At 36.3% G+C, this 27,804-nt stretch overlaps 3 protein-coding genes, 1 long non-coding RNA gene and 2 pseudogenes across 23 annotated transcripts in view; 2 read left to right on the plus strand and 4 right to left on the minus strand.

Moving 5' to 3' along the window:
- LOC147474070 (uncharacterized) overlaps positions 1-27,804 on the minus strand; it is a 110,255-nt gene that overhangs the window by 64,618 nt on the left and 17,833 nt on the right. The window contains exon 3 of the mRNA XM_086586695.1: positions 4,463-4,684. The gene's annotated coding sequence lies outside the window, so the exon portion shown is untranslated. The remainder of the gene's footprint in view (positions 1-4,462; positions 4,685-27,804) is intronic.
- The window catches only part of LOC147474077 (uncharacterized), a 45,206-nt gene that overhangs the window by 3,226 nt on the left and 14,176 nt on the right, over positions 1-27,804 (plus strand). For 5 of the 20 annotated variants that reach the window (XM_086586701.1, XM_086586709.1, XM_086586700.1 and 2 more), the window contains 4 exons: positions 402-479; positions 581-616; positions 700-761; positions 918-1,176. The exons of 12 other annotated variants lie outside the window; for them this stretch is intronic. In XM_086586701.1, the coding sequence (XP_086442827.1) occupies positions 402-479; positions 581-616; positions 700-761; positions 918-972 (231 nt within the window). In that variant the 3' untranslated portion in view covers positions 973-1,176. Of the gene's footprint in view, positions 1-401; positions 480-580; positions 617-699; positions 762-917; positions 1,177-27,804 lie in introns of those variants that run through there. 3 more of the 20 variants (XM_086586702.1, XM_086586705.1, XM_086586704.1) reach the window with 2 other exon arrangements.
- The window catches only part of LOC147474078 (cuscuta receptor 1-like), a 43,402-nt gene continuing 16,953 nt past the window's right edge, over positions 1,356-27,804 (minus strand). The window contains 5 exon segments of the mRNA XM_086586696.1: positions 1,356-2,963; positions 2,966-3,571; positions 3,658-3,801; positions 3,890-3,964; positions 4,048-4,188. Of these exon segments, the coding sequence (XP_086442822.1) occupies positions 1,453-2,963; positions 2,966-3,571; positions 3,658-3,801; positions 3,890-3,964; positions 4,048-4,177 (2,466 nt within the window). The 5' untranslated portion in view covers positions 4,178-4,188 and the 3' untranslated portion in view covers positions 1,356-1,452.
- On the plus strand, positions 4,862-8,910 carry LOC147474079 (uncharacterized). The gene is made up of 4 exons (XR_015210147.1): positions 4,862-5,290; positions 5,390-5,530; positions 5,627-5,677; positions 8,619-8,910. It is a non-coding gene; the product is annotated as an uncharacterized LOC147474079 (long non-coding RNA).
- Positions 9,695-10,852, minus strand: LOC147474080 (zinc finger BED domain-containing protein RICESLEEPER 1-like; annotated as a pseudogene).
- On the minus strand, positions 11,637-12,805 carry LOC147474081 (uncharacterized; annotated as a pseudogene).

The raw sequence follows: 27,804 nt of genomic DNA on the forward strand, positions 1-27,804 counted from the left end.
CCAAGTATTCCTTATATGAAACAGACGTTTTACATATTATAAAATGTTCCAAAACGAGTCAATACTTGGCAAATCACTGATAATGTTCAAAAGATAAAAGCTTTTATTGAGTTGTTTATATCTCGCCATAGCTTTGCTGAGCCACTTGGGGCTTCACAGAAATTTATGGCATTTAGTGTGTCTCTGTCATGAAGATTTGGGCATAATTTTCTGATCTTAATTGTTGTTGACAGTCCAGAAAGCCATTCCATAGTACCAACGTAGGATTTATTGGTGTCAAGCCATCCAGAAATCTTATAGGAGTTTGGGATTTCTGAGGATACTACAGAAATGTTGTCTTGTTATCAGGTTTTGTTAAGAAGTCATTGCATTGCTCTTTATTTATGATTCTTTTTTTGCAGATTGATATGCTATCAGAATCAATTGATGAAACTTTGGACAAAGATGAGTTGGAGGAAACAGAAGAGCTCACCAACCAGGTTAGCAAATACCTAAGTCATCAGTCTTTTCAATATACTACAGTTACATTTAATAGAATACAACTATTATCTTTATGTGGATTTGCATGTTTTGTCTGTAGGTGCTTGACGAGATTGGTGTAGATATTGCTTCACAGGTTGGTCTTTCGATTGTTGATAACGTCCCCTTGCAGGATTTGGCCATATTTTAATATTCCTAACTCATTGGTATAATTAACAGTTATCTTCAGCTCCTAAAGGTCGGATCTCATCCAAGAAAGTAGAAAATGTTGTCTTGGCAAGGTAAATTTCATCAAGCCATATATTTAACACCAATTGGGGACTGATTAACAATTGGAAAGTGCACTGCCCTAGTTGACTTAAAGTTGCATCTACTATCATGACGTTGTTATATACTCATCATATTCTTTATATTTTAATTGATTGTGGAACATGCAGGCCTGGTTCTACTGATGTTGAAGATCTTGAGAAGAGGTTGGCTTCGCTTCATTAGATCTGAACCGTCAAGTATATCGAGTACAAGGCATACATTTATGTAAAATAAGTAAGAAATGAAGTGAGTGCATGAAGATGTGATAGCTTATTTAGCTTTCACTAGATACATATATGTTATGTTTCTCTGTAAAATTTGAAGTGAACTGGGTGCATGCCATAACCATTTATAGCAGTAGAAGTGAACTGAAGTAAACTTTTTTTACTTCGTGTGATGAATAGTAGTAGAAGTAGCAACATTAATTAGAAACAAAATGAGCTAAAGTAATCACCCACAACTTATTCATGCGTAGATCACTCCTTCAACCTTCTGCGCTCTTTGGTGTAATTATGTAGGTTGTGATGTTTAATGAACAAGCTGCATTGGTCATTCAAGCTATGCCATAAGAAAATAAGAAAAATTGCATTCCCCTGATTAAATAATATATGTGACAACCGGTACTTGGAATGTCAAATTGCCAAGATGTTCAAATATATTGGATTACTTTGAACAAAATGGAAATATGAAGCTCAAGCATGCATCAATGAAATTGAACCACAATCCACGCCAATTGGGGTTGACATAGAGAACAATTACAAATCCCAGCAAGGAGACGACGTAAGTAGCTGCAAAACTTGAAAGGAAGCTAATAGGATCAATCCCAAACTTCTCTGCAAGTCCAGCTTGTCTGAGTGTCACTGAAATGACTGGATCTTTTGAGGTGTTGCATTGCTGTTGCAAAGGTGGTCCACAAAGAAACGGGTTGCCCTCGTAACTAGATACATTAAATGTGCTGAACTGCGCTTTCATGTCTGGAACCCGACCAGATAAATTGTTGTAGGCCACAATGAACACCGCCAAAGTGTTTATACCAATAAGCTCTGATGGAATCTGTCCACTCAATTTGTTGTGAGAAAGATCCATGCTCTCTATTTGCTTTAGATCTGACAAGATTTTTGGAATTGATCCTGTTAGCTGATTGTGGGACAAATTCAAAACACGTATTGCAATTAGAGCTCCTAGTTCGGGCGGTATGTCACCAGTGAATTCGTTGCATGACAAGTCCATTCCAGTCATGTTATTAAGAATGTCACCCCTGTAAGAATCAGACCTACTTTTTGTCACGAAGTCTACTTTTTCTTGTTCTTGGTATTGATCAAGTGAACTTTGGTCACTACCGTACGTGCCTCCATGAAAATGACTCGGGTACCTATACGTGCCTATGCCATAAGACATTTGTACTTGATCGGCAAATGCAGGTTCAACAGTTCCATTCTTTCCAAATGTGATGTTGAAGCATGGAGGTATTGGTCCAATAAACGCGTTATGGGAAAGATCCAGTATAAGTATCTTATTCAGCTGACAAAATTCATGGGGAATTGAACCACTCAAATGATTTCCTTTCAAAAGAATAATTCTCAGATTCGAAAGTAAGGCAAGCCAAGAGGGGATGCTACCAGATAAGTTGTTATGCTTAAGGTCTAATGTCTTTAAGTTTGGGCTTCTGAGTAATGCCTTTGGCATTAATCCTGTGAGATTATTTACTTGGAAATGCATATATTGCAAGAATGTCAAGTTCAGACAAGAAGGTATGGGACCTGAAAGGTAGTTTTGAGAAAGGTCTAAAAATTCTATGCTAACTAAGTTGCAGAACTCTAATGGAATGGGACCATCAAAGGAATTATTGCGCAGGACGAGCGTCCTTAACTCTGTGAAGTTACCTATCCAAGTAGGTATTCCACCCGATATGAGATTTTGGCTTAGGTCCAATGTCAATGGATGAGATAATTTAGACGGAGTAAGATTTGGGATAATTCCAGTGAATTGATTACCATTGAGACGTAGAGTCAACAACGAAATGTTAAAAAGTTTAGGAGATATTTGACCATCTAGTCTATTATTTGATAGTATCAATGCTGATAAGTGACTACTCATGGCCAAACTCTCTGGTATTTCTCCTGAGAAATTATTATTCGACAAATCTAAAATCCACAAGTCTTTCATGTTACCAGTGAGCTTGGAATTCTACCTTCTAAGCTATTTTTAGAAAAATTTAGAGTCACCGGTGAGCTTGGAAATATGTTACCGATATTTGTTGGAAGTTTTCCATGAATTTGATTGTTAGAGATATCAATCAAGGTTAAGCTCACCATAGGACTTGATGGAAATAGAATATCACCGTTAATTGAGTTGTTTGCTAAATTTAAATCATGTAACAGTGAATTATTTTCAAATAACCAGGTGGGGAACTTTCCATGTAAGTTGTTATGGGAGAGGTCTACTAGTCTCAAGTCATACTGGTTATGGAGAAAGTTTAGAAGGTCACTTGTTGACGTGTTAAGGTTACAGTTTGATAAACCGAGAACCTTTAATTGATTTTTATGACTAGCCAATGACATGGAAGATAAGGTACTCTGATCAAACTGGTTTCGACTCAGTGAAATGTACTCTAAAGATGTCAGGTTAGATGTAAGAGATAAAGGAATGTTTCCACTAAGTTGATTATCAGAGAAGTCTACCATTCTAAGAGACGTCAAATTATTGAGACATGGAGGAAGGATCCCTTCAAACTTGTTCCCACTAAGATCGAGCTCCTGAAGCTTCGTCAATTCACAAAATCCTATAAAGAATATATGAGAGATTATATGAGAGAATATAAACCATGTTATCCAAAAAGAAAGTGTCATTGACTTGACGGAGATTTACCTGATATGGAGTCTTCTTTGATATTCGCTCTTCGCAAGGATAAAGCCTCCAGAGAATTCAAAGACAATATTGATGGAGGAATCCTCCCTGAGAAGTTGTTCCCACTCAAATCTAAGATCTTCAGCATGCTCAAATTTCTTAAATCTAAAAAAAAGTGATTCAAAGTTAAGAGTTGTCAAATATAACATGCTCTAATTACAATTTTAGGTATGGAGATTTTTGAACTATTTACCATGGAAAGGAAAGAAGCCATCCAGGTAATTATCGCTCAAGTCTAGGACTTCCAAGTTGCTCGAATTTGTTAACACTGCACCAAAACAATGAAACATGTTATCCCAAAAGACTAGATATTAAAATCGTGAAAGCGCCATTGACTCAGTAGAGGTTTACTTGATATGGAGTCTTTGATATTCGTATAACGCAAGGATAAATCCTCAAGAGAACTCAAAGACAATATTGATGGAGGAATCCTCCCCAAGAAGTTGTTGCCACTCACATTTAAGATCTTCAAATTGCTCATATTTCTCAAATCTAAAAAATTGATTCAAAAGGTTAGAACGCGCGCAATAAAGTAAAGAATTGTCAAATATTACATACTCTAAATGAAATTTTAGTTATGGAGATTTCTGAACCATTTACCAGAGAAGTCATCTAGGTTATTCCAGCTTAAATCTAGGAATTCCAAGTTGCTCAAATTTGTTAACACTGCAGCAAAAATAATCAATTATAGATGCATCCCCGATTCAGAAAGGTTATTCATGTGGCAGCAAATCAATAAGAACGAATAAAGTGTACGATCACATACCTTTGGCAAAGTCCGATAATGACCCTGCTAATCTATTATCAGTAAGAATAAGAGTCTTAAGAGATTTGAGTTCGCCCAGAAACGGAACAGTGCTCGTGTCACTTTTGTTGGAAAAGAGCACTTTTGTTGGAATTGAAGGTGCAGTATTGCTCTTGTTGACGAATCGGTTAAATCCTAAATCCAAGACCTCCAGCTTTTTCAACTTGGACAATCTCTCAAGATCTACAAGTAGAGCATAGGGAAAGAAAAATGAATTGGTTGGAAATGGTTGGAAGTCTAAGGGCTACGTCGTTTGTTAAGTGTAAAAATGAGGAGTCATCCGTATTTACCTTCAATTGTCCAATTAAGTAATTCTGTAAGCACTGCAATCAACAACTGAATTCATATAATTCTGTAAGCAAACCATACTCTGATAGCCTCATTAGTTGTTCGAAAAAAATAGATATCTATTAAACACATTCACAAATTTTGTTTATCTATCATGACATCCGGTGCAACATAGACTTTACAGTTCATATTAGTCATGTGTTTATTGTGCTACATAATACTTTGGAGTATGGCAAAAGTTGAATAGATTTTTGGATAGAGATGAGTATTGGTTGTGAACTAATCCACGGGCAGTAGCAAAAATATGGATACTTCAGTGGCAGTAGCCGAGAAATGGATACTCTAGTGGTTCATGTGGATCATTTGTACCCACATTTTTTGGCACAAGTTGACAAGAGTGTTGTCCTTTCCCTGAAAACAAATCTAGGGTTTGAAGATCTAGAAACTCAATGGCACAGAAAGCAATCATGACCTTTTTCAAGAAGAAAACTTCACCAAAAGGTAGTAGTTAATGGAGCCACACTCATTTCACTCGAACTGTTCTTAGGGTTTTTGAAAATTTGAGTGTGATCTGAAATGGGTTTTCCATTTTTCTAGCAGAGGCGTAAATGGAAATGTCAGTTGCAACTATATGCACATTTTACTAGATCACTACAAAAAGCATTCCTATTTTATGAATTTGATTAGTTAGTTGTTGTTGTCGTAGGTATTGAAAGAGAGATTGCATCTTTACAATTAGAGGTATGTTAATTTTGTGTTTTTTAGTGTGTTTTTCTTAATGATGAAATTGCATTGTTAAAATGACTGAAGTTTTACTCCGGGGAAATGTAATGACAGGAGAAGAAGTTGGTTGCTTAGAATAAGAAGACAGCGAAAATCGGTAATGAGGTAAGTTCTCTTGTTCTTATACCAATAGCGGATAGCTTAGAAACTATGACATTCTTTATAATCAATTTGCTGTACATGGTTAATTGGTAAATGGTTCTAAAAGTATAGATTTAGAAGAATCACACTTGAATGCGAGTTGTAATTATTAGTTTAAGATACTAGTATCAAATTGAGACTCGGTCCAATCTGCCTCAATTTGGAGTCAATTATTGGTTGACCGTTGAGTGATCTAGTGTAAATTTCATCCTTTAAACCAAAATCAAGCTTTAAAACCATTTGAAGCCAACCTCCACGAACCCACCAAGCCGATCCAGTTAATACAACTTTTCAAAAATCAGATCCACTTTTCAACATCGCATCAAAATGATGAAATAGGTAGTCTCATTACTTTATTTCCTTCAGCCGAACCAACCGAACCTTTGTTGTGCTTACCACACCATGGTGAGAAGTAAAAAAGAGAAAATAAATAAATAAACAAGTCTATGATATAAGGGTTGCATCTCATGTTCAGACAATGCTCTGATCACAGTTAATATCTCGATCCGGCTTTCAGTAATGACAATATGTTAGCAGTTTTCTTTGAATATTATTATCAGATTGTCACTTTTAAAAAAAAACCAAATCTACAGGATACTTTTGGTATTATGTGAAATACCAACGGAATTTGGATGGAAGTCAGACGGAGCAGGGAAAAACGGGAGGGGGAGGAGATTATGATGTTTACAAATGTGGGGGTTTATTCAAAAGTGGTGACAAAAGTGGGAGGGTTTGGACCCTATTAATTAAGAGGAAAAATGAAATAAGTGACTGGTTTTGTTAGATACTGATCGTGACTCTTGATATGAGATATATATTATTTGACTTTGAAGTCTTACGTAACATATAAGAGGTTATTACGAGTTAAGACTATTCAAACTTGACTTGGTTAAAGTGATATTAAGAGAAAGGAAAAAAGAATTGAAATGTTAATTATTGAATGTTACATCCTATTATCAACATCACGTCTAATTTTTCCAGGTCCTGTGCAATTGCATCCTGACTCCCGACTCTTGATATGAGATATTATTTGACTTTGAAGTCTTATGTAACGTATAAGAAGTTATTACGAGTTGAGACTATTCAAACTTGACTTGGTTAAAGTTTTTTTTTTTTTTTTTGGTGCAAGACTTGGTTAAAGTGATGTTAAGAGGAAGGAAAAAAGAATTGAAATGTTAATTATTGGATGTTGCATCCTATTATCAACATCACGTCTAATTTTTCCAGGTTCTGTGCAATTGTGTCTACACGACAATGGGTCATAATTAGATAAGTACGGAACTTTCATTACATACACTAGTAAACGGGTACGTGCGTTGCACGTTTTAGGAAAGGAAATTGGGGTGGAGAAAATCAAAGAAATGAACACATGTAAATTAGAATAGTAACGTATTACATTTGTTTGAATAGATATATTATATAATATGTTTTAGATTAATATGGGTCGAGGTATGACTAAAAACTTCAATAATAAAATAACACTTCAGTACGCTAGTTGTGTTCTTTGTCCAATTTGTTTTTTGTTGCTCTGCCATGGTGCGAATAAATATATTCAAAGAGGTATTTAACCGCCTGTAATTTAGTTAATATCAGTGCATATGCCACAAACTAATTTACCAAAAAAATAGGTATTATGTTGATGAAATTAACATTTGTGTTGTTGGTTGTGTAATTATCTTGTCGAGCATTTATATGTGATTGAGGAACATTGTTGGATTCATATGAGTATACTATCTGTAAGATATAAGAATATTATATCATGGTGTGCAACGTAATTGTTATTCTACAATGGAGAATAAAATATCTCAAAATAAATGCAAGAAGAATAACATTTTTTTTTTATCATTGTCTTCAGAATGATCTAGCGAATCCATCAGTTTTTTTTTTTTTGTCGTTTTAAATATTTTGGTCGGTTTAAATAAGTAGGTAGGTTGGACAGAGAAAGAAATTGTAGGTAGCTAACAAAAGCAATTTTTTGGTCGGTGTTTTTATTTATTTAGAAACGATCACATTGAGAAACAATTAGGAAAAATACATTGGACACTGTAAATATTTGTTCTATATATAGATCTATTAAGGCGGATACAATATGTGGAATGAATTGAATGTGTAAATAAAAGTTCTCCGGAAGATGGCTATGTGGCAAGATTACCATTTAAAAGCTTTAAATAAGATATATTTTGGTCGGTTTAAATAAGCAGGTAGCTTGGACAGAGAAAGTTGTAGTTAGCTAACAATGCCATTAAAAAAATAAAAAAAAATTTAGAAATGATCACATTGAGAAACAATTAGAACAAATACATTGGCCTCTGTTGATAGTTGTTCTATAGAGCTATTAAGTCGGATATAATATGTGGAGTGAATTGAATGTGTAAGTAAAAACTTTCTGGAATCACCCGGTCTTAAGGGATTAACTTTTGTTTGGTGGCAGACATTAGATGTTTTTTTTATAATGTTATTAAGTCTTTGTGTATGTACCCGAGTGGGTTATGTTCATGAGTTTCTCATGATTGTAAGGCTTCGAGCTAGCCTATTGTTATTGTAGTAGTAAGGATTCTCCCTCTAATGATCATACTCTTGAGGAGGTATATGTAACTCTTTGAAGTTTAATCAACAGGTAGGGGTCTACCTCAACCCCATAAGTCCATAACCAATTAAAAAAAACTTTCTGGAATATGTCTATGTGGTACAAACAAATTATGGAATATATTACAGTATGTGGAGTGAATTGAATGCTCTGCACATGGTTGACAAACAAATTTATTACAGAGTATACAAAGATTAGTAATTAAAGTATGAAAATTTGGGTGATGTGAGCACCAATTATGGAATTTATTGCTGGTTAGGATTTTTTGAACAAAATGAATTGCATCATAAACTTTGACATGCCTTCTTATATTGACAGGTAGGTTTATGAGGCCTGGAATATAAATACCGGATACTCCACTTATTGGTTTGACTTTGAAGCACAGAGTGCAAAAGCGCTTAAAGATCATGCATGGTTTTGTTCATAAATAATAAAAAGCCATTGTGCATGTGTATGACCAAATAATACTTGTAGAAGAAGAGTGAAATATATAAACTAACTATAAAAGCAAGTATTTAGGTTCCTTCATGTTTAACAACTTTATTGTATGCGAGCATTGGCACTTCACACTTAAGTACATAAAATTTATACTGGCATGTCATTAGCCAAACGCTTGCTGTAAAGTTTATCTCGTTCAAAGATAGGCCTCACTCAAATTGGCCTTGCTACATGCATGGGTGCGAGACGCTTAAGTATCATTCCAATTCTTCCCGCTTTGAATCTCCAAAGGAAGTGAGAAAATACCTATTTTTTATATCAGTATAAATCAGAGCACACCATTTAATAAATCAATGCCTGATAAAAACAATTTATATATCTTTCTATAAATGAGAACTGGGTCTGACAGCTACAATAGCAAGTGCATTGCCGCATGGGCAAGTAGTCCAGCTGCTGATAAATCAGAGTTTGGAAATCATTGTTCACACCTACTAATAAATTAACATAGAATAAATTAAACATCAAATGAAACAACAAATCAGAAGAACTGGTACTACAGGAGGGAAAAGCCGAGAATATTTTTTTACCTGCAATGCGTCAGTCTTGATGAAGCAGGCGATAAGAGAGAAAGAGTTTAGGTAGTAGATGGCGAGAGAAGAGTAGAAAACTATCGGTTTGCTGAAACAATTAAAGTCGCTAATTAAAGTACGGGGGTTTAGGAAGACAAAGGGTTTTCTAATGAACGAAGAAGACGAGCAATTTTCTTTTTTTTAATTGTGAAACCGGAGAAACGGTGTCTCTGTCTTTGTTTGCCGAAGAAGTTGACCTTTATAGTTATGGGAATACCTTTATTTGGCTACTTTAAATTACCAATATGGATCAAGTACTCGTTCTCCAATGTCTGTCTCTAATGAACTCCTATATGGGATCAAGTACTCGTTCTCCAATGTCTGTCTCTAATGAACTCCTATATGGATCAAGTACTCGTTCTCCATAGGAATCCCCAAAATGTCACGAGCCATCAAGAATAAGATTGGATATTTCGGCGCATTGACTCTCCACCAGTTCAAAATGTCAAAATCCACATTCCTAGGAAAGACAGGTTCCTCCAAATATTTATCCAGCTCTGACTTCAAGTGTTGGTTATCTGAATTCTGAAGTGCCATTTAGGAACTTGTCAAACCCACTTAGCCTATCCCTGGTATCATTATTCATGCTATGTAGGGCACATTTTAGCCCATTACTACTAGGAACATCAGAAGTCAAACCATGATCAAATGAAATCATTGTTGACGAAATTGCATACTCATGGTAAATATCCTTGATACCATTAAAAACTTCGTTGATGTGATCCAGCGAACTACTGGGACCATAGATCTGAGGATAGTAATATTCCACCAACTTCATCTTGAATCGAGGATCCAAGATGGCTGCAATTGCTAAAACCAAGCTGCTAATATTGCAATATGTATCAAACCTGCTTTTCATCTTTAGTGCCATGGACTGAATGAAAGGGTCTGAGCTCCTGCATCGTTCAATTAATTGCAGATGAATATCACATAGCTCAGGGAAATAAAGGTTGGAAGTTGTTGCACCCGTGAATACATTAGCAACTTCAATAAAAAGCTTTAAATATCTACAAACAGTACTTGCCCTTTCCCACTCTACATCGGATGGTGCTAAACTGTAATCAAAGTCACATTCTTGCAAATGAGAAAATGCAATTTTGTACTCAATTGCAGCTTCAATCATAGCATAAGTTGTATTCCACTGAGATGGACAATCAAGACACAAACTCCTCTAAGTATTACCTATCAGTTGCTGAGCCATCTCACTGAAGCTTTGTTGTATTGTATCTGAGCTTTTAACATACCTTACACTTTCTCTAATTTTGTGTGTTACCTCATGTAATGCTTCCAACACATTCTGAACAATCATATTCAGAATATTTGTTGCACAACGCACGTGAAATAATTGACCACTGCTCAGAAGCAACCTGCTTTGAGAAAGTCGTTCTCTAATTCTGAAGACAACTTCATTGGAAAATAATTTGTCAAATGTCATCGAGAAATATTTACGATCAATGTCCTACTCCATCAGGCATGTATTAATCACTTCTGGAGCCTGCATGACCCAAACAACGATGTAAACACAATCAGAAAAGATAAATAACTTACAAATGAAAGCCATCCACGATCATAATATACATGGTAAAAACCTTTTTTTATCATTATTATGGTTCTTTTTACTATTATTTTTCTTTACACAGACCTACATTAGGCACCTCATTATTCCAATTTTTTTTTTCCTTTTAACCACAACAAATCCAGTCCTTGAAGATGTCCATCCAATGACATCTCACACTTAATCCGTCCAAACAATGGAGAGACAACACTCTTATTGTCTTTATCTGCCAAAAAAAAAAAAACCAAAATTGATCCTATTCTGCCAGATTAGGTGGCTTACACACAATCTAATCTAGTTTATGACTAAGATATAAAAAATGGACAAATCAAATGGAAAATGCACCATTTGCATACTTGTGTTGTTACCTTAAACTAAATGTACACACGAAACTCTGCAACTTAGTCCTGCACGGAAAAAACATGTCAAACTTGTTCATACGACTAAAATTTGTGTACATCATTGCAAGATATCGATTTACTCCAAAAAGCACCAAATGGGCTCATATTCGAGTAGAAAACACGTAGGCTGGCGATGCTTGAGACCTCGGCAACATGCCATGTTGCGAAAAAGCAAACTCATACTGCACAAACGGAGGTTGAAAACTATGTACTGTAAGGCCCCAAGTTGAAACTCTGATTGGGTACGTAGTAGGCATTTGACATACCTGTTGCATTTACTTCTATCCGACTTAGAGATATAAGATAGAAGTAATTATCTTCCATAATTGCAGTCGTAGTCTGGGTCACTACGATCTTTTTCCCTGTCTCTGAGAATTGCAACTCTGGACGTGTTGCCATCCCTGGTGATAGGAGTTTTCTCTATTTCATTGATAGAAATCTTGGATCCTTCATTCACATCTCTGCTTAAAGAAAAAATTCTTTCGTCAAGTGAACCCTGAGAAGGTATTGCTTGAGCTATTGAAGATGCGAGCCCGTGGTTTGTCATACTCCGCTTTCCTCTCTTCCATAGTTTTCAAAGTGCTGTGTTTATTTCCTACACCAGTTCCCCATTAAGAAAAGTATTATGTGACCTCTGCTTAATGGCAATCTCAACCCGTTCAGGCTTATTGTTTTCCAGATGTTTAGCAGGAACTTCGGATAGACAAATAACAGAGTATCTGCTTTCAGTTTTTTCCTCCACGATTACGGTTCTCGGGCCATCCACGAATTATCGGCTACCATAGAGGCGCAACCTATAATGTTCAATGACACGGTGAGCGACAAGTCAAGATACGACATAGGAAAATGTTGAAACTTCGAGCTGCTGGCGATCATGGTTTTGCATAAAGCTCGAATATCCAACTCCATTCAAGAACCGACATTAACGGTAAAAGAAAGTCAAAAAGAAAAAGATAATTTAGGTTAACAACCTTTAAGACCAGCGCGGGGGTAACCACATTGGGCTGATTTATCGATTCTCGATCCAATTCAAACCTTGATGTTTACCACTTTGTACCGTGTCTGCACCCCGGCCTAACTGTGTAAGTTCCCAAATGTTTGCAAGTCAAGTTGTCTTGTACTCTGCTATATTGCTATATATACTCTATTGGGAACGATCATGTCACTTCACTCAACCCACCCCCAATTAGAATTAGTAAGATGTACAACTAACTAAGTTACACTATGTACTACCAATCAAATCAATCCACTCATAAAAAAAGTGCTATTTAAATTAATCATGCACCTTAGAGTTGAAGTAAAAGGAGATTGAAATCTTCAGAGTTCAAAGATAACTTACAGGTAAAGGAGATTGAAGTTCAATGAGGTCGCTTTGGAGAACACCAATGCTAATCGATAGAAGAAGCGATTCTCGTCTTAGCGTGAATCTATTTCCTAAACATTGAACTTCCTTAACAACCTGCATATAGTAATACCACCCATTTTATATTTAAGCACAAATAATGGGTCATAAACTTAGAATTGAAATTCAATGAGGTTAGGGGTGGATCGAGATTTTTTTGAATCAAGGGGCTGCTAGTAGAAATTTTAACTAATAATTTTTTTGTGGTGAAATTAAGGGGTTGTTTGTTTTTTCTCGAGCCTATGAATCTTTGAATCTTTGAATCTTTGAATGACTTATCTTATGAATGCTAAATCTTTGATTCTTTGAATTCTTAAAAACATGTTTGTTTTCTGTTAGAATAAACACAGCTCACGAAAATTTGAATATAAATCATTAGGACAATTTTACTCATGCTATCTATTTTAAACACTAACTTGATTTCTTGTTAAACAAAATATATATTATATTTGAGGAGAAGAGATGGATTATCGAAAAAAAAATAAATGATAAATAAATTTATTTAAAATATGCTTTCACAAATATATTTTAACGGTCTATTTTCATATTTTGTTTACTTTTCGAGAATATATATATATATATATATATATATATATATATATATATATATATATGTAATTCTATTTTTTAACAAAGTGGATATCATTCACCCAAAAAAATGAAAAAACCCGTGACGCCAACATCAAATTTTGAAGAACCTATTTTGAAGCCATAAAAGTCAAGGTAGGAAAGTAGATGGGTTCTTGAGATTGGGTTCTTAAGAAAGGGCAAGAAGGGACTTTCTTGTTTCAAGTATTAGAATTCAGCATTCAGAAGAAATTTTGGTCTTTGAATGCTAAATCTTGAAAGTACCATTGAATGCTTAAACTACTTAAAAAAACAAACAAGTTTTGAGCCTCTGAATGCTTAAAACTTAAGTTTAAGAGGCTCTGAATGCTGAATTCAAAAAAAACAAACAACCCCTAAATGTTGTATTATTCAAACTACCCATTTTTTTTGGTGGCAGTCCTAACTAATAGTTCCGTCGCATTGCCTGTTGCAAGTTTACACTCAAGTTGCACCATTCAACCAAACTCCATTTGAAATTTTCTTTAAGGTAGAGTGAAGAACAAAAGAATTCATAAGCAAGACAACTCAATTGAGATTCAACATTCAAAAAAATCATTACATTTATAAAAATCTTAGTGTATGTAGTGCTCACATACACTGAGCACTACAGTGCTTAACATATTGATTACCATTAAATAAAAATCTCAGTGTATGTCTTCTAAAATTGACATAAGCAAGTTAAAACTTCACAAACATATTTCTACACACTGTATTACACGGTAGGGACATGGGGGTTACCTAACTGCCTGCTATACTTCTATGCATCATTTACTAAACAATAGGCTCATAAATGTGAAATATCAATAGACGGATACAAATATAAGTAGGACATAATTTTTTAAAGTGCAGAGACAATATAGAAATAAAAAACTGGAAAGCTAGGAAACACGTATGCTAACTTTAGTAAATAAGATAAAGTTAGAGTAGATGTAGGACTATAATTCAAAGAAGACTAATAAAAGGTATAACCATGAGAAACCATGGTTAGTAAGTGCATAATGAAAATAGTGTTGGAGTTATCCCTCACATGAGGAGAGAAACAGAGCTGGAGAGAAACGGCTTAATTCGCATCGAGAATGTCGAGGCCGCCAGCCAGAGAAGCGACGACTTCGCTCGAGTTCAGTATGTAGAGCGGCCAAGCGCTCGAGAGGCGCGACCAGCTTCGGCTTCGGTGTCTTTAAGCTGGCGACTTCAGCGCTCACATGAAGCGCGCGCATACCAGTCTATGGTTCGTGGGCTTTATTTACAAGACCATGCATGAAATTTGGTTTTGGAGATAAAACCAAAATCAAGGTTTTGGAAAACCTAAGACTAAGAACCAAACAAAACAAAAGAGAGAAACCCAATCTTGAAAGCTATCAAGATTGAGAGATAACCTTTCTGAGAGATACTGACCACGTAAAGAGATAAAGTGATCTAGTAAGGTGAAATTTGAAAGGAGAGATTGTAATCTTCTTTCCCACTTTAATAAGAACCCGACTCTTGTGGAAGTAGGCATCATTGGCCGAACCACGGTAAATCTTTGTTTTGTGGTTTGCCTTTTACTGCTTTACATTATTATTTGTTGTTGATAGTTGTTTAGCGAGTTGGGCATGTTAGTATAGGTAGTTTGTGATATTTGAGATTTATCTGGAGTTGAAGTGTGTTCATACAAGTTATCTGTGTAGTGGGGGAACCGATTGGTATTGGTGTAATCCCCAACAAGTGGTATCAGAGCCTTGGTTGGAATAGCCTAGGGTGTTATCGAATCTTGGTCGAGGAAGGTGTTTGTGAAATTCACGAGAGAAGATTTGAGGTTAAAATAACTTGTAGAGATGGACCATTCCGTGAACACTCGCATGATAAATTTGAATAGGAAGAACTACACCATCGGAAAGCCAAGATGGAAGACTTGCTATCTTTTGCAAGGACTTGGCACTTCCCATTGAGAATGAGGGAGTAAAACCGGAAAAGGCCCGATGAAGGCCGAGTGGAAAAAGCTTGAAGTGAAAAGCGATTGGATACATTCGACGATGGATTGGCGGCGGTGTCTTTCACCATGTGTCCCGAGATTTACGACGCCCGATGCATGGAAGAAACTTCGAAGACCTATATGAGAGGAAGTCGGGTGGAAACAAAGTGCTAGTCGTTAAGAAGTTTGCGGAACCACGAAGTACCAAGAAGGTTCTTCAATGTCCGAGCATCTTAATGAAGTCTGAGTATCATCAATCGGATGCATTTGATGAAGATCAATTTGGGAGGCGAAGTTGAGGCTTTGTTTCTATTAGGCTCTACCCGAAAGTTGGGAGACATTAGCGGTTTCTCTACATGGAAGCGACCAAGGATGGAATTGTTACCATGGAGATGGCTACCATGTCTTTGTTGAATGAAGAGACTAGAAGGAGTGCAAGCGACTCTTCTACCGCTCGGAGGTCCTTTTCCGAGAAACGGGGAGAGGTCGAAGCGAGAAAACCATCTCGTTCTAGAGGTGATGTGAAGTAAATCTAGGGGTGAAGCTAGAACTCCTAAAAGGCGAGAGGCAATGTTACTATTGTGCCACCAAAGGCCACTTCGGATATGAGTCGCGAGAACGAAGAGGGATGAGAAGAATAAGCGTGTACATGAAGACATGGTGCGGAGGCGGAAACACAGGCGGAGATACTACCGCGACTAGTCGAGGACCTAGTGGGAATTGTGTCGGATTGTGGTGTGTCTGTCTTAGTACCTCATGTCGGGGATCTGAGTGGGTGATAGATGGGGAGCATCTATCCGTCACACGCCGCGGGGATTCTTCACTACCCTACGGTATGGTGAATATGGTGAAGTGAGGATGGGTAATGATGGAGTCTCGAAGATTATAGGCATTGGAGATGTTCATGTAGAAACCAATGTCGGCTACACCTTGACACTCAAGGATGTAAGACATGTCCACGACATACGGTTAAGCCTAATTTTAATTTTGGGAAATTAGATGGCGATGGCTTTGTAAACTCGTTTAGTAGCGGGGTATGGAAACCGAAGCCGGAGGTTCCATTGTAGCGGCCCGGAGGAAAGAAAACTTGCTCTCTTTACAAAACACGGGCTAGTTTTTGTAAAAGCGAAGCGAATCTGTGAAGAAGAAGCTTCATCGAGCTGTGGCACAAAGAGGCGTGTCACATGGGCATAAAAGGGATGGAAGTTCTTGCTAAGCAAAAGGCCTTACCCGGACATCAAAGGTACACATTTAAATACATGTACTCATTGTTTGGTAGGAAAGCAACACAGGGGTGTCTTTCAAAGATTCCGTCTCACGAAAGGACAGCGTCCTTGAACTAGTGCACTACCTGGACTTATGTGGTCCTATGAGAGTGAAGTCCCCGAGGGAGCCGTACTTCTTGACATTCATTGATGATCGTCAAGAAAGATATGGGCCTATAGTCGAAGACCAAGGATGAAGTACTTGGCGTGTTTGAGAAATTCCACGACATGGTGGAAAGAGAGGCTGGGAAGTTGTTGAAGTGTATTCGCTCGGATAATGGGGGTGAGTACATTGGGCCATTTGAAGAGTATTGCGAGTCATGGATTCGTCATGAAGCGGACCGTTCCCAAGACACCCATAAGAATGGAATAGCGAGAGAATGAACCGTACCATTGTAGAAAGGATGAGATGCATGCTATCTCACTCTAAGCTACCTAGAAACTCTTTGGGTAGAAGCAATCGCGTCTGGCCGTGCATGTGATCAACTGTCGCTAAAGAAAGCCTACGAATAGTGATTATCCGGAGAGTATGGTCGGCGAGATGTTGATTATGGATACTTAAGGGTATTTGGGTGCGGGGCATTTGTGCATATTCGAAGGATGAGAGATCAAGCTTGATGACAAAGCAAGCGGTGCATTTTTACGGGTTATGGAGATGAAAAGTTTGGTTACAAACTCTATGATCCGATTAACAAGAAGGTAATCCGAAGTCGAGATGTTGTGTTCTTAGAAGACCAAACCATAGCGGACTTTGAGGAGGGTGAAAGCTGAGGCTTTTACCAATGATCTTGTTGATTGAACCGGAAGTTCCCTCTTTGTGGAGCGTCGCGAAGGCATTGAGAATCACGAGAGAACCATGAGTTTGAAGCTCATGATGAGAATCTATTGCTTTCATGATGGGATAGAACCTATTGGTATAGAAGATGCGGATGAGATGCATGAACCACCACCGAGCAGCAGCGAAGTGCATCCTCCGAGGCACCGGCCCGGATGGGGCAAGGAGGTCCGAGAGGGAGACTAGCTTCAACCCGGTATCCACCACATACGTCACGTCTACTACTATCGGATGGTGGAGAACCTATGTACTATCAAGAGGCACTTGAAGGTACAGACAAAGAAAAGTGGTTGAAGGCCATGCATGGCGAGATGGATTCTTTGCACAAGAATCACACCTATGAGTTAGTTGAGAAACCCGGGGAGAAAAGTTCTCAAAAATAGGTGGATATACAAAGTCAAGCATGAGGGAGAACAATCCTCACCCAAGGCACAAAGCTTCGCCTTGTTGTGAAGGGATTCGGTCAAAGGAAAGGGATTGACTTTGATGAGATTTTCTCTCTGTAGTGAAGATGACTTCTATCCGGGTGGTATTGGATATGGGCATAAGTATGAACCTAGAGGTTGAAGCGACTAGATGTTAAGACAACTTTTCTTCATGGAGACCTTGAAGAAGATGTCTACATGGACCAACCAAAGGGTTTGAGGTCAAAGGCAAGGAGCACCTAGTATGCAAGGTCGATAAAGAGCTTGTATGGGTTGAAGCAAGCACGAGGCGATTGGTACATAAAGTTTGATTCCTTTATGGCGAAGCAAGGATACAAGAAGTCTGCTTCCGATCATTGTGTGTTTGTTGAGAGATTTCGGATGGGGATTTCATTGTCTTATTCTTTGTATGTGGATGATATGTTGATAGTTGGCCCAAACATCAACAAAATATCAAAATTTGAAGAAAGACTTGAGTAAGTCCTTTGAGATGAAGGATTTGGGTCAAGCAAAGCGGATACTTGGGATCACGGATCACTTTCGTGTGAGAAAAGAGTGGAAAGTTGTGGCTTTCTCGAAAGCTACATTGAGAAAGGTGTTGAAGAGATTCAACATGGATCAAAAGCGAAACCCGGTCGGTTATCCGCTTGGTGGCGGTTCCGCATGACCAAAGAGATGTGTCCAAAGGGTGAGCATGAGCAAAGTCGGATGGAAAAAGATTCCTTATGCATCCGCGATGGGGCGGTTTGATGTATGCCATGGTGTGTACTAGACCGGATATTGCTCTCCGCCGTTGGGGTTGTAAGTGATTCTGTCAAATCCGGGTAAAGAGCATTGGGAAGGTGTTAAGTGGATATTGAGATATCTCAAAGGCACTTCCAAATCGTGTTTGTGCTTTGGTGGAAGTAAGCCCTTACTTGAAGGCTACACCGATCACGGGACATGGCGGTGATGTTGATTTCGATGAAGTCCGCCTCCGGTTATCTTGTTACTTTGCGGGGGGGCGGTTTCTTGGCAATCTAAGTTGCAAAAGTGTGTTGCCCTCTCCACTTCTGGCCGAGTATATTGCGGCCACTAAGTGTTGCAAATAGTTGCTATGGATGAAGAGGTTCTTCGACGAACTAGGGCTAAAAGCGAAAAGCGGTTTGTAGTTCTATGTGACGGTCGAGGCGCCATCCACTTGAGCAAGAATCGAGTTTTCATTCTAGGTCCAAGCACATACACGTCGCGTTATCATTGGATTAGAAGTACTTTCGAAGACAAGCATTTGTGTATCGAGAAGATCCATACCGACAAGAATGGGTCGGATATGATGACCAAAGTCTTACCGAAAGGTAAGTTTGATGTTTGTTGTGCTATTGCGGAATGGCAACCGACGCTCCTCTATTGATTTGGCAATTGCATGGAGGTAGCCCTTTTGCCGGGAGGGGAGATTGATGGAGTTATCCCTCACATGAGGAGAAACAGATTTGGAGAGAAGCGGGCGAATTCGGCATCGAGAATGTCGGGCGACTCACTTTCGAGTTCGACTTGCTGGCGAGTTCGGCTTCGATGTCTTTTAGCGCGCCCTTCGCTCGGCTTACATGTAGAGGCAGCGCCAAGTCTATATGGTTAAGTGGTGGCCCTTTTCAACGGTACGCGAAATTTGGTTTTAGAGATAAAACCAAAATCAAGGTTTTGGAAAACCTAAGACTAAGAACGGACAAAAACAAAGAGAGAAACCCGATCTTGAAAGCTATCAAGATTGAGAGATAACCTTCTGAGAGATACAACCCACGTAAAGAGATAAGAGTGATCTAGTAAGGTGAGAATTTGAAAGGAGATTGTAATCTTCCTTCCCACTTTAATAAGAACTGGCTCTTGTGGAAGTAGGCATCATTGGCCGAACCACGGTAAATCTTTGTTTTGTGGTTTGCCTTTTACTGCTTTACATTATTATTTGTTGTTGATAGTTGTTTAGCGAGTTGGGCATGTTAGTATAGGTAGTTTGTGATATTTGAGATTTATCTGGAGTTGAAGTGTGTTCATACAAGTTATCTGTGTAGTGGGGGAACCGATTGGTATTGGTGTAATCCCCAACAAATAGTTACTATATCAAGCCCTAAATGAGAATTTGGACTTACACAGTTGCCTTGGAGAGTGCCTTTTCAAGTAAATTTATTGTTGATAAATCCGATCAAGTCAATTGGGCATAAGCTGCCGATTTTAGATACAATTGAAAATAACTTAATATATGTAAGTATGCAAATGTAGTCGGCAGGTGTAAAACACCAATAAAAGCCATGTCAATAAAAGTCATGTTGTATTTAGATTGATGTCATTTACACATCAAGATACTACAAAATAAAAAAAATATCATCAAATCAAATACCAGTAACGAATCCCCAAGAAATTTTCGGAGGAACATGAAAATTACATATACCCAAACCGGAATGATCAACAGTTTCATCTGATGTTCAAACCAGGTGACGCGGCATTTGTTGTGACCAACGTACTTAATTTGCCCGACCTAAATCCTTTAAGAGTGACCTGCAAGAATAATGTAGATGCCAAAGTTTTAATAGAACTAACAGTAGAGTTTAGTTACTCAAAAGCACCCTTAACCAATGTCTTGCATCTGAAACCAACACAACAATATCAATAACAAACTTATTCCTAGAGCAAGAGGTGCATAATTAAAAGCATCCCAATTGAGAGGATTAAGAGTTGGCAATATGAACACTGAAGTCTGAACATGTGTAACAAATTCACAGAAAAGGCTACCAAGCAGGAGGCGACTATCTAGCTCTACTTAGAAAAAGTGGTCCCGATTTAAAATCCTTCTCATCAATTACCATCCTTGGCAAGATTGGCGTAGAACCAACCAACTATAGCAACTGCAATCGTACTTTGTCTAAATAATGGAGTATAGAGTGTCTTTTGAGTCTTGACTGAGCATACTCATCCATCCTCTCCAAGAAGTCAAAGATCACGTAACTTTTGCATCATCATCAGTGGTAGAATTACCAGGGTACTTTCTAAAATTTACATAAACAAAAATATTTCAGGGGAAGTAAGAGCATCATCAATGCATTCCTATAAGTGATTGTAACAGAAACGAACTCCACCAAATAATGAATCAAAAAGATTTCGATTACAACAAAGAGATTTGTATTAAGAAGAACAAAAGTAGACTTTTCGAGATTCATTGCGTCTGGAATGATTTTAAAATTGGTAGCACGTGAAGAATTTGTGAGAATAACTATGAAACAGACCTAAGGAAAGAGACCTTAATAAGTAATAGATCAAAGTTTCATATGGCGGTGTTCCCCAAGTAGCAAGAAATTTTTTACTCTAAGCCGAATACCTTTGGTCCATAATCATAATTGAGTCATAAAAACAAAAAATATGAATTGACAATATGTTTCAAAATTCAATTGTGATTAAACATGTCTTCTGAAACAATAAAAAATCATGTGGAAGATGTAAGTGATGAAGAAGACAGAGGAAAGAAGAGGAACACACCTGTTTTTGAAGAAGAAAAAAACATTTTTCTGCGATTGCCTGCCAAAGGTATTATGAAGAGTTCACTCACCTTCTTCCTGAAATAAATTTGGAAAGTTTAACTGGCAACCGAAATGGTGCATGTGTTTCTCGGGTAGTTCTTATGGGGAAAACGTAATTGCCAATTTGCCCTTTTACAGAAAGGCTTCAGAAAAATTTTGCGAGTGGAATTTTTGGAAACCCTTTTGATTTAAAAGATTGTGTTAAAAAGCGAGAATGCGGAAACTAATAAACGGCGGCAAGTAAAAAGATAGAAGATGACATACATGTTCGTGAGTGCGTCTAAACTTTAAAACGGGATTGCGAGTATTGGACGACGCGGCATTATTATGAAACTGGAACAATTGCAAAATTATAAGTTAAAGCAAAAAAAAAAAAAAAAAAATGAAATAGAAATAAACCATTGAAATGTTTGGAAAACAACAGTAAATAAAAAAAATTAACGAAAATCTTATTACTTTGAGTTTTAAAATGGGAAATTGGAATTAAGGGTTGCATGCAAGTCTTCATTGCCTGTGAACTTGATGGGAAGAGATAGAGGGAAACTTTTATTTTTTTCTCAGATAAAATAGAGACTGCATGTTCGGTAAGAACTAAATTAAAATGTGAAATAGGAGAAGAAGAAGAACTTACCTATTATCTAACACCGAACAATTTTTTTTCCTTCTTAATACTTTGTTTTGGGAGAATAAGCAAAACGGTGCGACTATTCTGAAAGAAACTTTAATACGTTTGTTTCGTGAAGAGGTTTCCTTTTAAATCCGGGAATAAGCAAAAGTACGTATTTACCCTCGGAAGTAGTACTATCCGAAAATTTTATGGGTGAAACTTTTGGGTATCCTTTTGATTTAAAAGATTGGATTAAAACCGAAAATACGGGGACTAATAAACGCGGCAAGTTTTCCCATTATATATAAGATATGTTCTTTTTCTCTGTAAAATTTCTAGTGAACTGGTGGGTGCATGCCATAACCTTTTATAAACATTTTTTTTTTTTTTTTTTTTGGTGATGAATAGTAGTAGAAGTAGCAACATTATTTAGAAAGAAAAAACGACTAAAAAGCAATGTTATCAAACCCAACCCAGACTTCAACCCGGGTCAGTGGGTTAACGGTCCAACTAGTGAGTTAATGGTCCAACCAGTGGGTTGATGCATATATTTTTTAGACTATAATATATATAAGCTACTCCTTTATTACACAATTAGCATTACAACCCGAGTGGTCATTATATTATAAGTTTTTGCTAGTAACCAAGGTTCAAACCCTCGTCCACCCACAATTTAAGATATTTAAAATTTTAAACTTTGATTTTTATACCTTAGCATCAATAGAAGTATATAAAAAGATGTAATTTACCCAAGAAAATTATTGGTTGTAGTGGTAGACCCACTCGTTGATGAGCGGAGTTAATTTTTGAATTTCGAAGAATTGCAAAATTGGATTACTAGGATTTTTTTTTTTTTTTTTTTTTTGTAAGCCTGTTTTAAATGAGATCAGTAACTCTTTGATGCTGGCCGGGGTTCGAGCCCCAGACCTCTGGTATCATCACCCAAAAGTTTTACCGACTTTGCTAGGTTTTACTAATGGGATTCTGCACTTCCCATTCATTTAAACCAAAATCAAGCTTTAAAACCATTTGAAGCCAACCTCCACGAACCCACCAAGCCAATCCAGTTAATACAACTTTTCAAAAATCAGATCCACTTTTCAACATCGCATCAAAATGATCAAATAGGTAGGCTCATTACTTTATTTCCTTAAGCCGGAACTTTGTTGTGCTTACCACACAATGGTGAGAAGTAAAAACTAGAAAATAAATAAATAAACAAGTCTATGATATAAAGGTTGCATCTCATGTCCAGACAATGCTCTGATCACAGTTAATATCTCGATCATGCTTTCTTTCGGTAATGACAATATGTTAGCAGTTTTCTTTGAATATTATTATCAGATTGTCACTTAAAAAAAAAACTTATAGATATACGGGATACTTTTGGTATTATGTGAAATACCAACGGAACTTAGATGGAAATCAGACAGAGCAGGAGGAAACGGGAGGGAGGGGATTGTGATGTTTACAAATGTGGGGGGTTTATTCAAAAGTGGTGACAAAAGTGGGGGGTTTGGACCCTATTAATTAAGAGAAAAAATGAAATAAGTGACTGGTTTTGTTAGATGACTGGTCCTGACTCTTGATATGAGATATTATTTGACTTTGAAGTCTTGTAACGTATAAGAGGCTATTGCGAGTTGAGACTATTCAAACTTGACTTGGTTAAAGTGATATTAAGAGGAAGGAAATAAGAATTGAAAGGTGAATTATTGGATGTCGCACCCTATTATCAACATCACGTTCAATTTTTCCAGGTCCTGTGCAATTGTGTCTACAGGACAATGGGTCATAATTAGATAGCCCCACCCGGTAAGCATCAGCAAAAGCAAAATACACCAGTTGAAGTTGGGGAGGCACGACACATCGATGGTAATGAAAATACGGTAATATATATATATATATATATATATATATATATATATATATATATATATCACACTAGCCTTGTGCACGTGTAAAAACACATGTTGCATTTTCTCAACATGGAGGGTCCCACCAATTGACGAAAAAATACTAATTTAAGAGTGAATTTACCATTATAGCCCTGTTTGCCCAACTTTCCACAAACATACTGGCCCACCAGTTTTGAAAACTGGCTTTAAAAACATTTAAAAAAATAAAACTACCGTTTTACCTTTCAAAAAACAAAAAATATTTTTAAAAAAATGTTAAATTACAATTTTGCCCCCCGGCATACACCAAAGTCATCATTCATCGACCCGACATTTTTCTATATAGTAAAGATACGGGAGAGATAGAGCCACTCCCATTATAACCACTCCATCTACGTACAAAACCATATCTCATCCTACCAGTTGAATTAAGGACTGATATTTTATCGTAGATATGATCTCCCCACCATGAAATATATATATATCAAATTTTTTCTATATAGTAAAGATACGGGAGAGATAGAGCCACTCCCATTATAACCACTCCATCTACGTACAAAACCATATCTCATCCTACCAGTTGAATTAAGGACTGATATTTTATCGTAGATATGATCTCCCCACCATGAAATATATATATATCAAATTCTATAATATAATGTTTTTTTTTATGGTAGGGCCGTAGGGACCGGTGGAGGCATGGGCACCTTAGATCATTTCATTAAATAATATAATGCTTCTATTATTCCTCAACTATATAAAACTCACTTTATTTAGTTTCCTATTAGAGTAAATCTCTTACTATCAATGATTAATATGTATGGACACATGGCAATACACTATATATTAGACCCATACTAGATTTTGGACCCGGGCATACGCCCAGGATCTATTAAATATTTTGTGTGTTGAAAAGGCTTTATAAAATGTCTCACACAAATTTTCGAATCAAAATATATTTTTATTGAAAATAAACCGAAATACGTTAATGAGCAGCGATTATGGTGCATAAGTACTTGAAAATTAAGGAATCAAATTGAGATAGTCTCTTCACTTTGTGGTGTAGAATATTAATCCGTAATTTTCAAATGAAATTATCTTAAACTCGATCTAGCTTGTATAATAATTTTATTAGATTTATGGTGATTTAGCGGTAAATCATCACTGTTCGGCTTACATACTAATGTGTACAAATCACTAAATTAAAACAGATTGATTGTTTCCATATCTTCAAAGAATACACTACTCCCACTTGAAAAGATTTATCACATGAACGTGTCCTACGAACGAGTGCCGTTATATTGAATTATTCTAAAAAATATTAGCAATTATGCATATCTATGAGATATGAAAATTATATTAATTACTCATTTAAATTTCTTGCACCACTCTCTATAAAAAGGAAACGCCAAAACTTGATAAAACTCATCGACTTCTTTTTATTGTTAGGTTTAATAATAGAAGTTTGATTGAAGTTTTGTGAGAATGCCCAATGTGGCGAAGATAATATTGAAGCTACTTGAATAGCAAACCATTCCCAATCACAATAAAAGAATTATAATCAACACTACTTAAAATGCAAAACTATATTTGTCGAGACATTTATTCCCCATACATATAATACAAATATGTTTTATGGTTATTAGTTCAATGCATTTGCATCAAGTTTCTGATTTTCCATTAATTATTCTTTGAGATTAGTTTAATGTAGTACGTTGCATCCAGTTTTCAATTTCTCATTAATTATTCTTTGAGTTTGAGGTTAGTTCAATGCAGTTGCATCAAGTTTCCGATTTCCCGTTAATTATTATTTGAGGTTAGTTCAGTGCAATTGCATCCACTTTATGATTTCCCGTTAGTTATTCATTAAGGTTAATTCAGTACAGTTGCATCCAGTTTTCGATGTTTTGTTAATTAGTCTTTGAGATTAGTTCATTGCATTTGCATCCAGGTTCCAATCTCCCATTAATTACTCTTTGAGGTTAGTTCAATACATCTGCATCCAGTTTTTGATTTCCCGCTAATTGTTTTTCTAGGTTAGTTCGATAGTTTACAATTTCTATACAGTTTGCATACATGTAAGAGTCTGTTTTTATAAACTCACTTTCATTTTGGGTTCCTAATTACTCGTAATTACTCATGTGAGAAGGCTAAAAAAGTGGACATTAATTCTTTGAGGTCAGTGCGATGCAGTTACATCCGACTTCCAATTTCTAGTTAACTATTTTTTGAGGTTATTTCAATGCATTTGCATCCAATTTTAGATTTCATGTTAGTTAATCTTTGATTTTAGTTTAATGCAGTTGCATCCGGTTTTTGGTTTTCCGTTAATTATTCTTTGAGGTTAGTTCAATGCAGTTGCATCCAATTTCCGATTTTATGTTAATTGTTCTTTGAGTTTAGTTCAATGCATTTGCATAAAGTTTCCGATTTCCCGTTAATTATTTTTTGAGATTAGTTCAATGCAGTTACATCAAATTTATAATTTCCCGTTAATTATTCATTCAGGTTAGTTCAGTGCAGTTTCATCCATTTTTCAATATTTCATTAATTAGTCTTTGAGATTAGTTCATTGCATTTGGATCCAGTTTTCAATTTCCCGTTAATAACTTTTTAAGGTTAGTTCAATACATCTGCATCTAGTTTCTGATTATTTATGCTTTGAGGTTAGTTCGATGCAATTATATATGATTTCTGATTTTTTTTGTTAACTATTCTTTGAGGTTATTTCAATGCATTTGCATTTAGTTTCCAATTTCCCACCAATTATTCTATGAGGTTAGTTCAATGCAATTGCATTCGGTTTTTGATTTGTTGTTAATTATTTTTTGAGTTAAGTTCAATGCATTTGCATCAAGTTTCCAATTTCACATTAATTATTATTTGAGGTTTGTTTGATGTATTTGCATACCGTTTCCAATTTTCCGTTAAATATTTTTCAAGGATTTGCATCCAATTTCTAATTTCCCGTTAGTTATTCTCTGTCGTTAGTTTAATGCAATTTGTATAAAGTTTCTGATTTCCCATTAATTACTCTTTGAGCTCAGTTATGTATTTGAATCCAGTTTCCGATTTTCTTATAATTATTCAATGTGGTGTGTAATACCAACTTCTACTGATCCATCTGTAGTGTCTTTACAAACATGATATAAAAAGTAAATTATGCTTAATTTACTATGTGAGATCATCGAAGATTATCCAGTTCCTGATTTTTCGTTAATTATTCTTTAAATTATGCATGACTAACTATGTGGAATCTTCAAAGATTATCTACGAACGGGTGTTGTTATATTAATTATTCTGAAAAATATTTGCAAATTAAATATGCAGAACTATTATATATTAATATTATATCTAGGTTACATTGACACGGGTAGGTGTGTCCATATCGAACACGGATACGAATTGTCGGACACAGCAAAATATCAAAATTCGAGGTAAATTACATACATTATGTGTTCGATATATGTCCGACACGGACAAGTGGATACGTATCCAACACAGATTTTTTTCAAAATATGGCGTGTCCATGTAACCTAGTATTATATTAATCACTTAACCAAATTTCTTATAACGTGAAAATCTCACTCTCCATTAAAAAAAAACTCACCTTTGATAAAACCCTTCAACTTCATTATATTGTTTAATAATAGAAGTTTGATCGAAGTTTTGTGAGATTGCCTAATAAGGCGAAGTTCATATATATTGAAGCTACTTGAATAGCAAGGAGTTCCCAATCATACGGAAAGAGATAAGATAAACACAATTTTAAATGCAAAACTATACTTATCGAGACATTCCCACAACATATAACCCAACTATGGTTTGAGGTTAGTTCATTGCATTTGCATCTAGTTTCTGATTTTATGTTATTTATATTTTGAGGTTAGTTCAATGCAGTTGCATCAAATTTCCAATTTCTGTTATTTATTTTTTGATATCAG

Source organism: Coptis chinensis, unplaced genomic scaffold, assembly GCF_015680905.1.
Source record: "Coptis chinensis isolate HL-2020 unplaced genomic scaffold, ASM1568090v1 utg136_pilon_pilon, whole genome shotgun sequence".
Taxonomy (NCBI): domain Eukaryota; kingdom Viridiplantae; phylum Streptophyta; class Magnoliopsida; order Ranunculales; family Ranunculaceae; genus Coptis; species Coptis chinensis.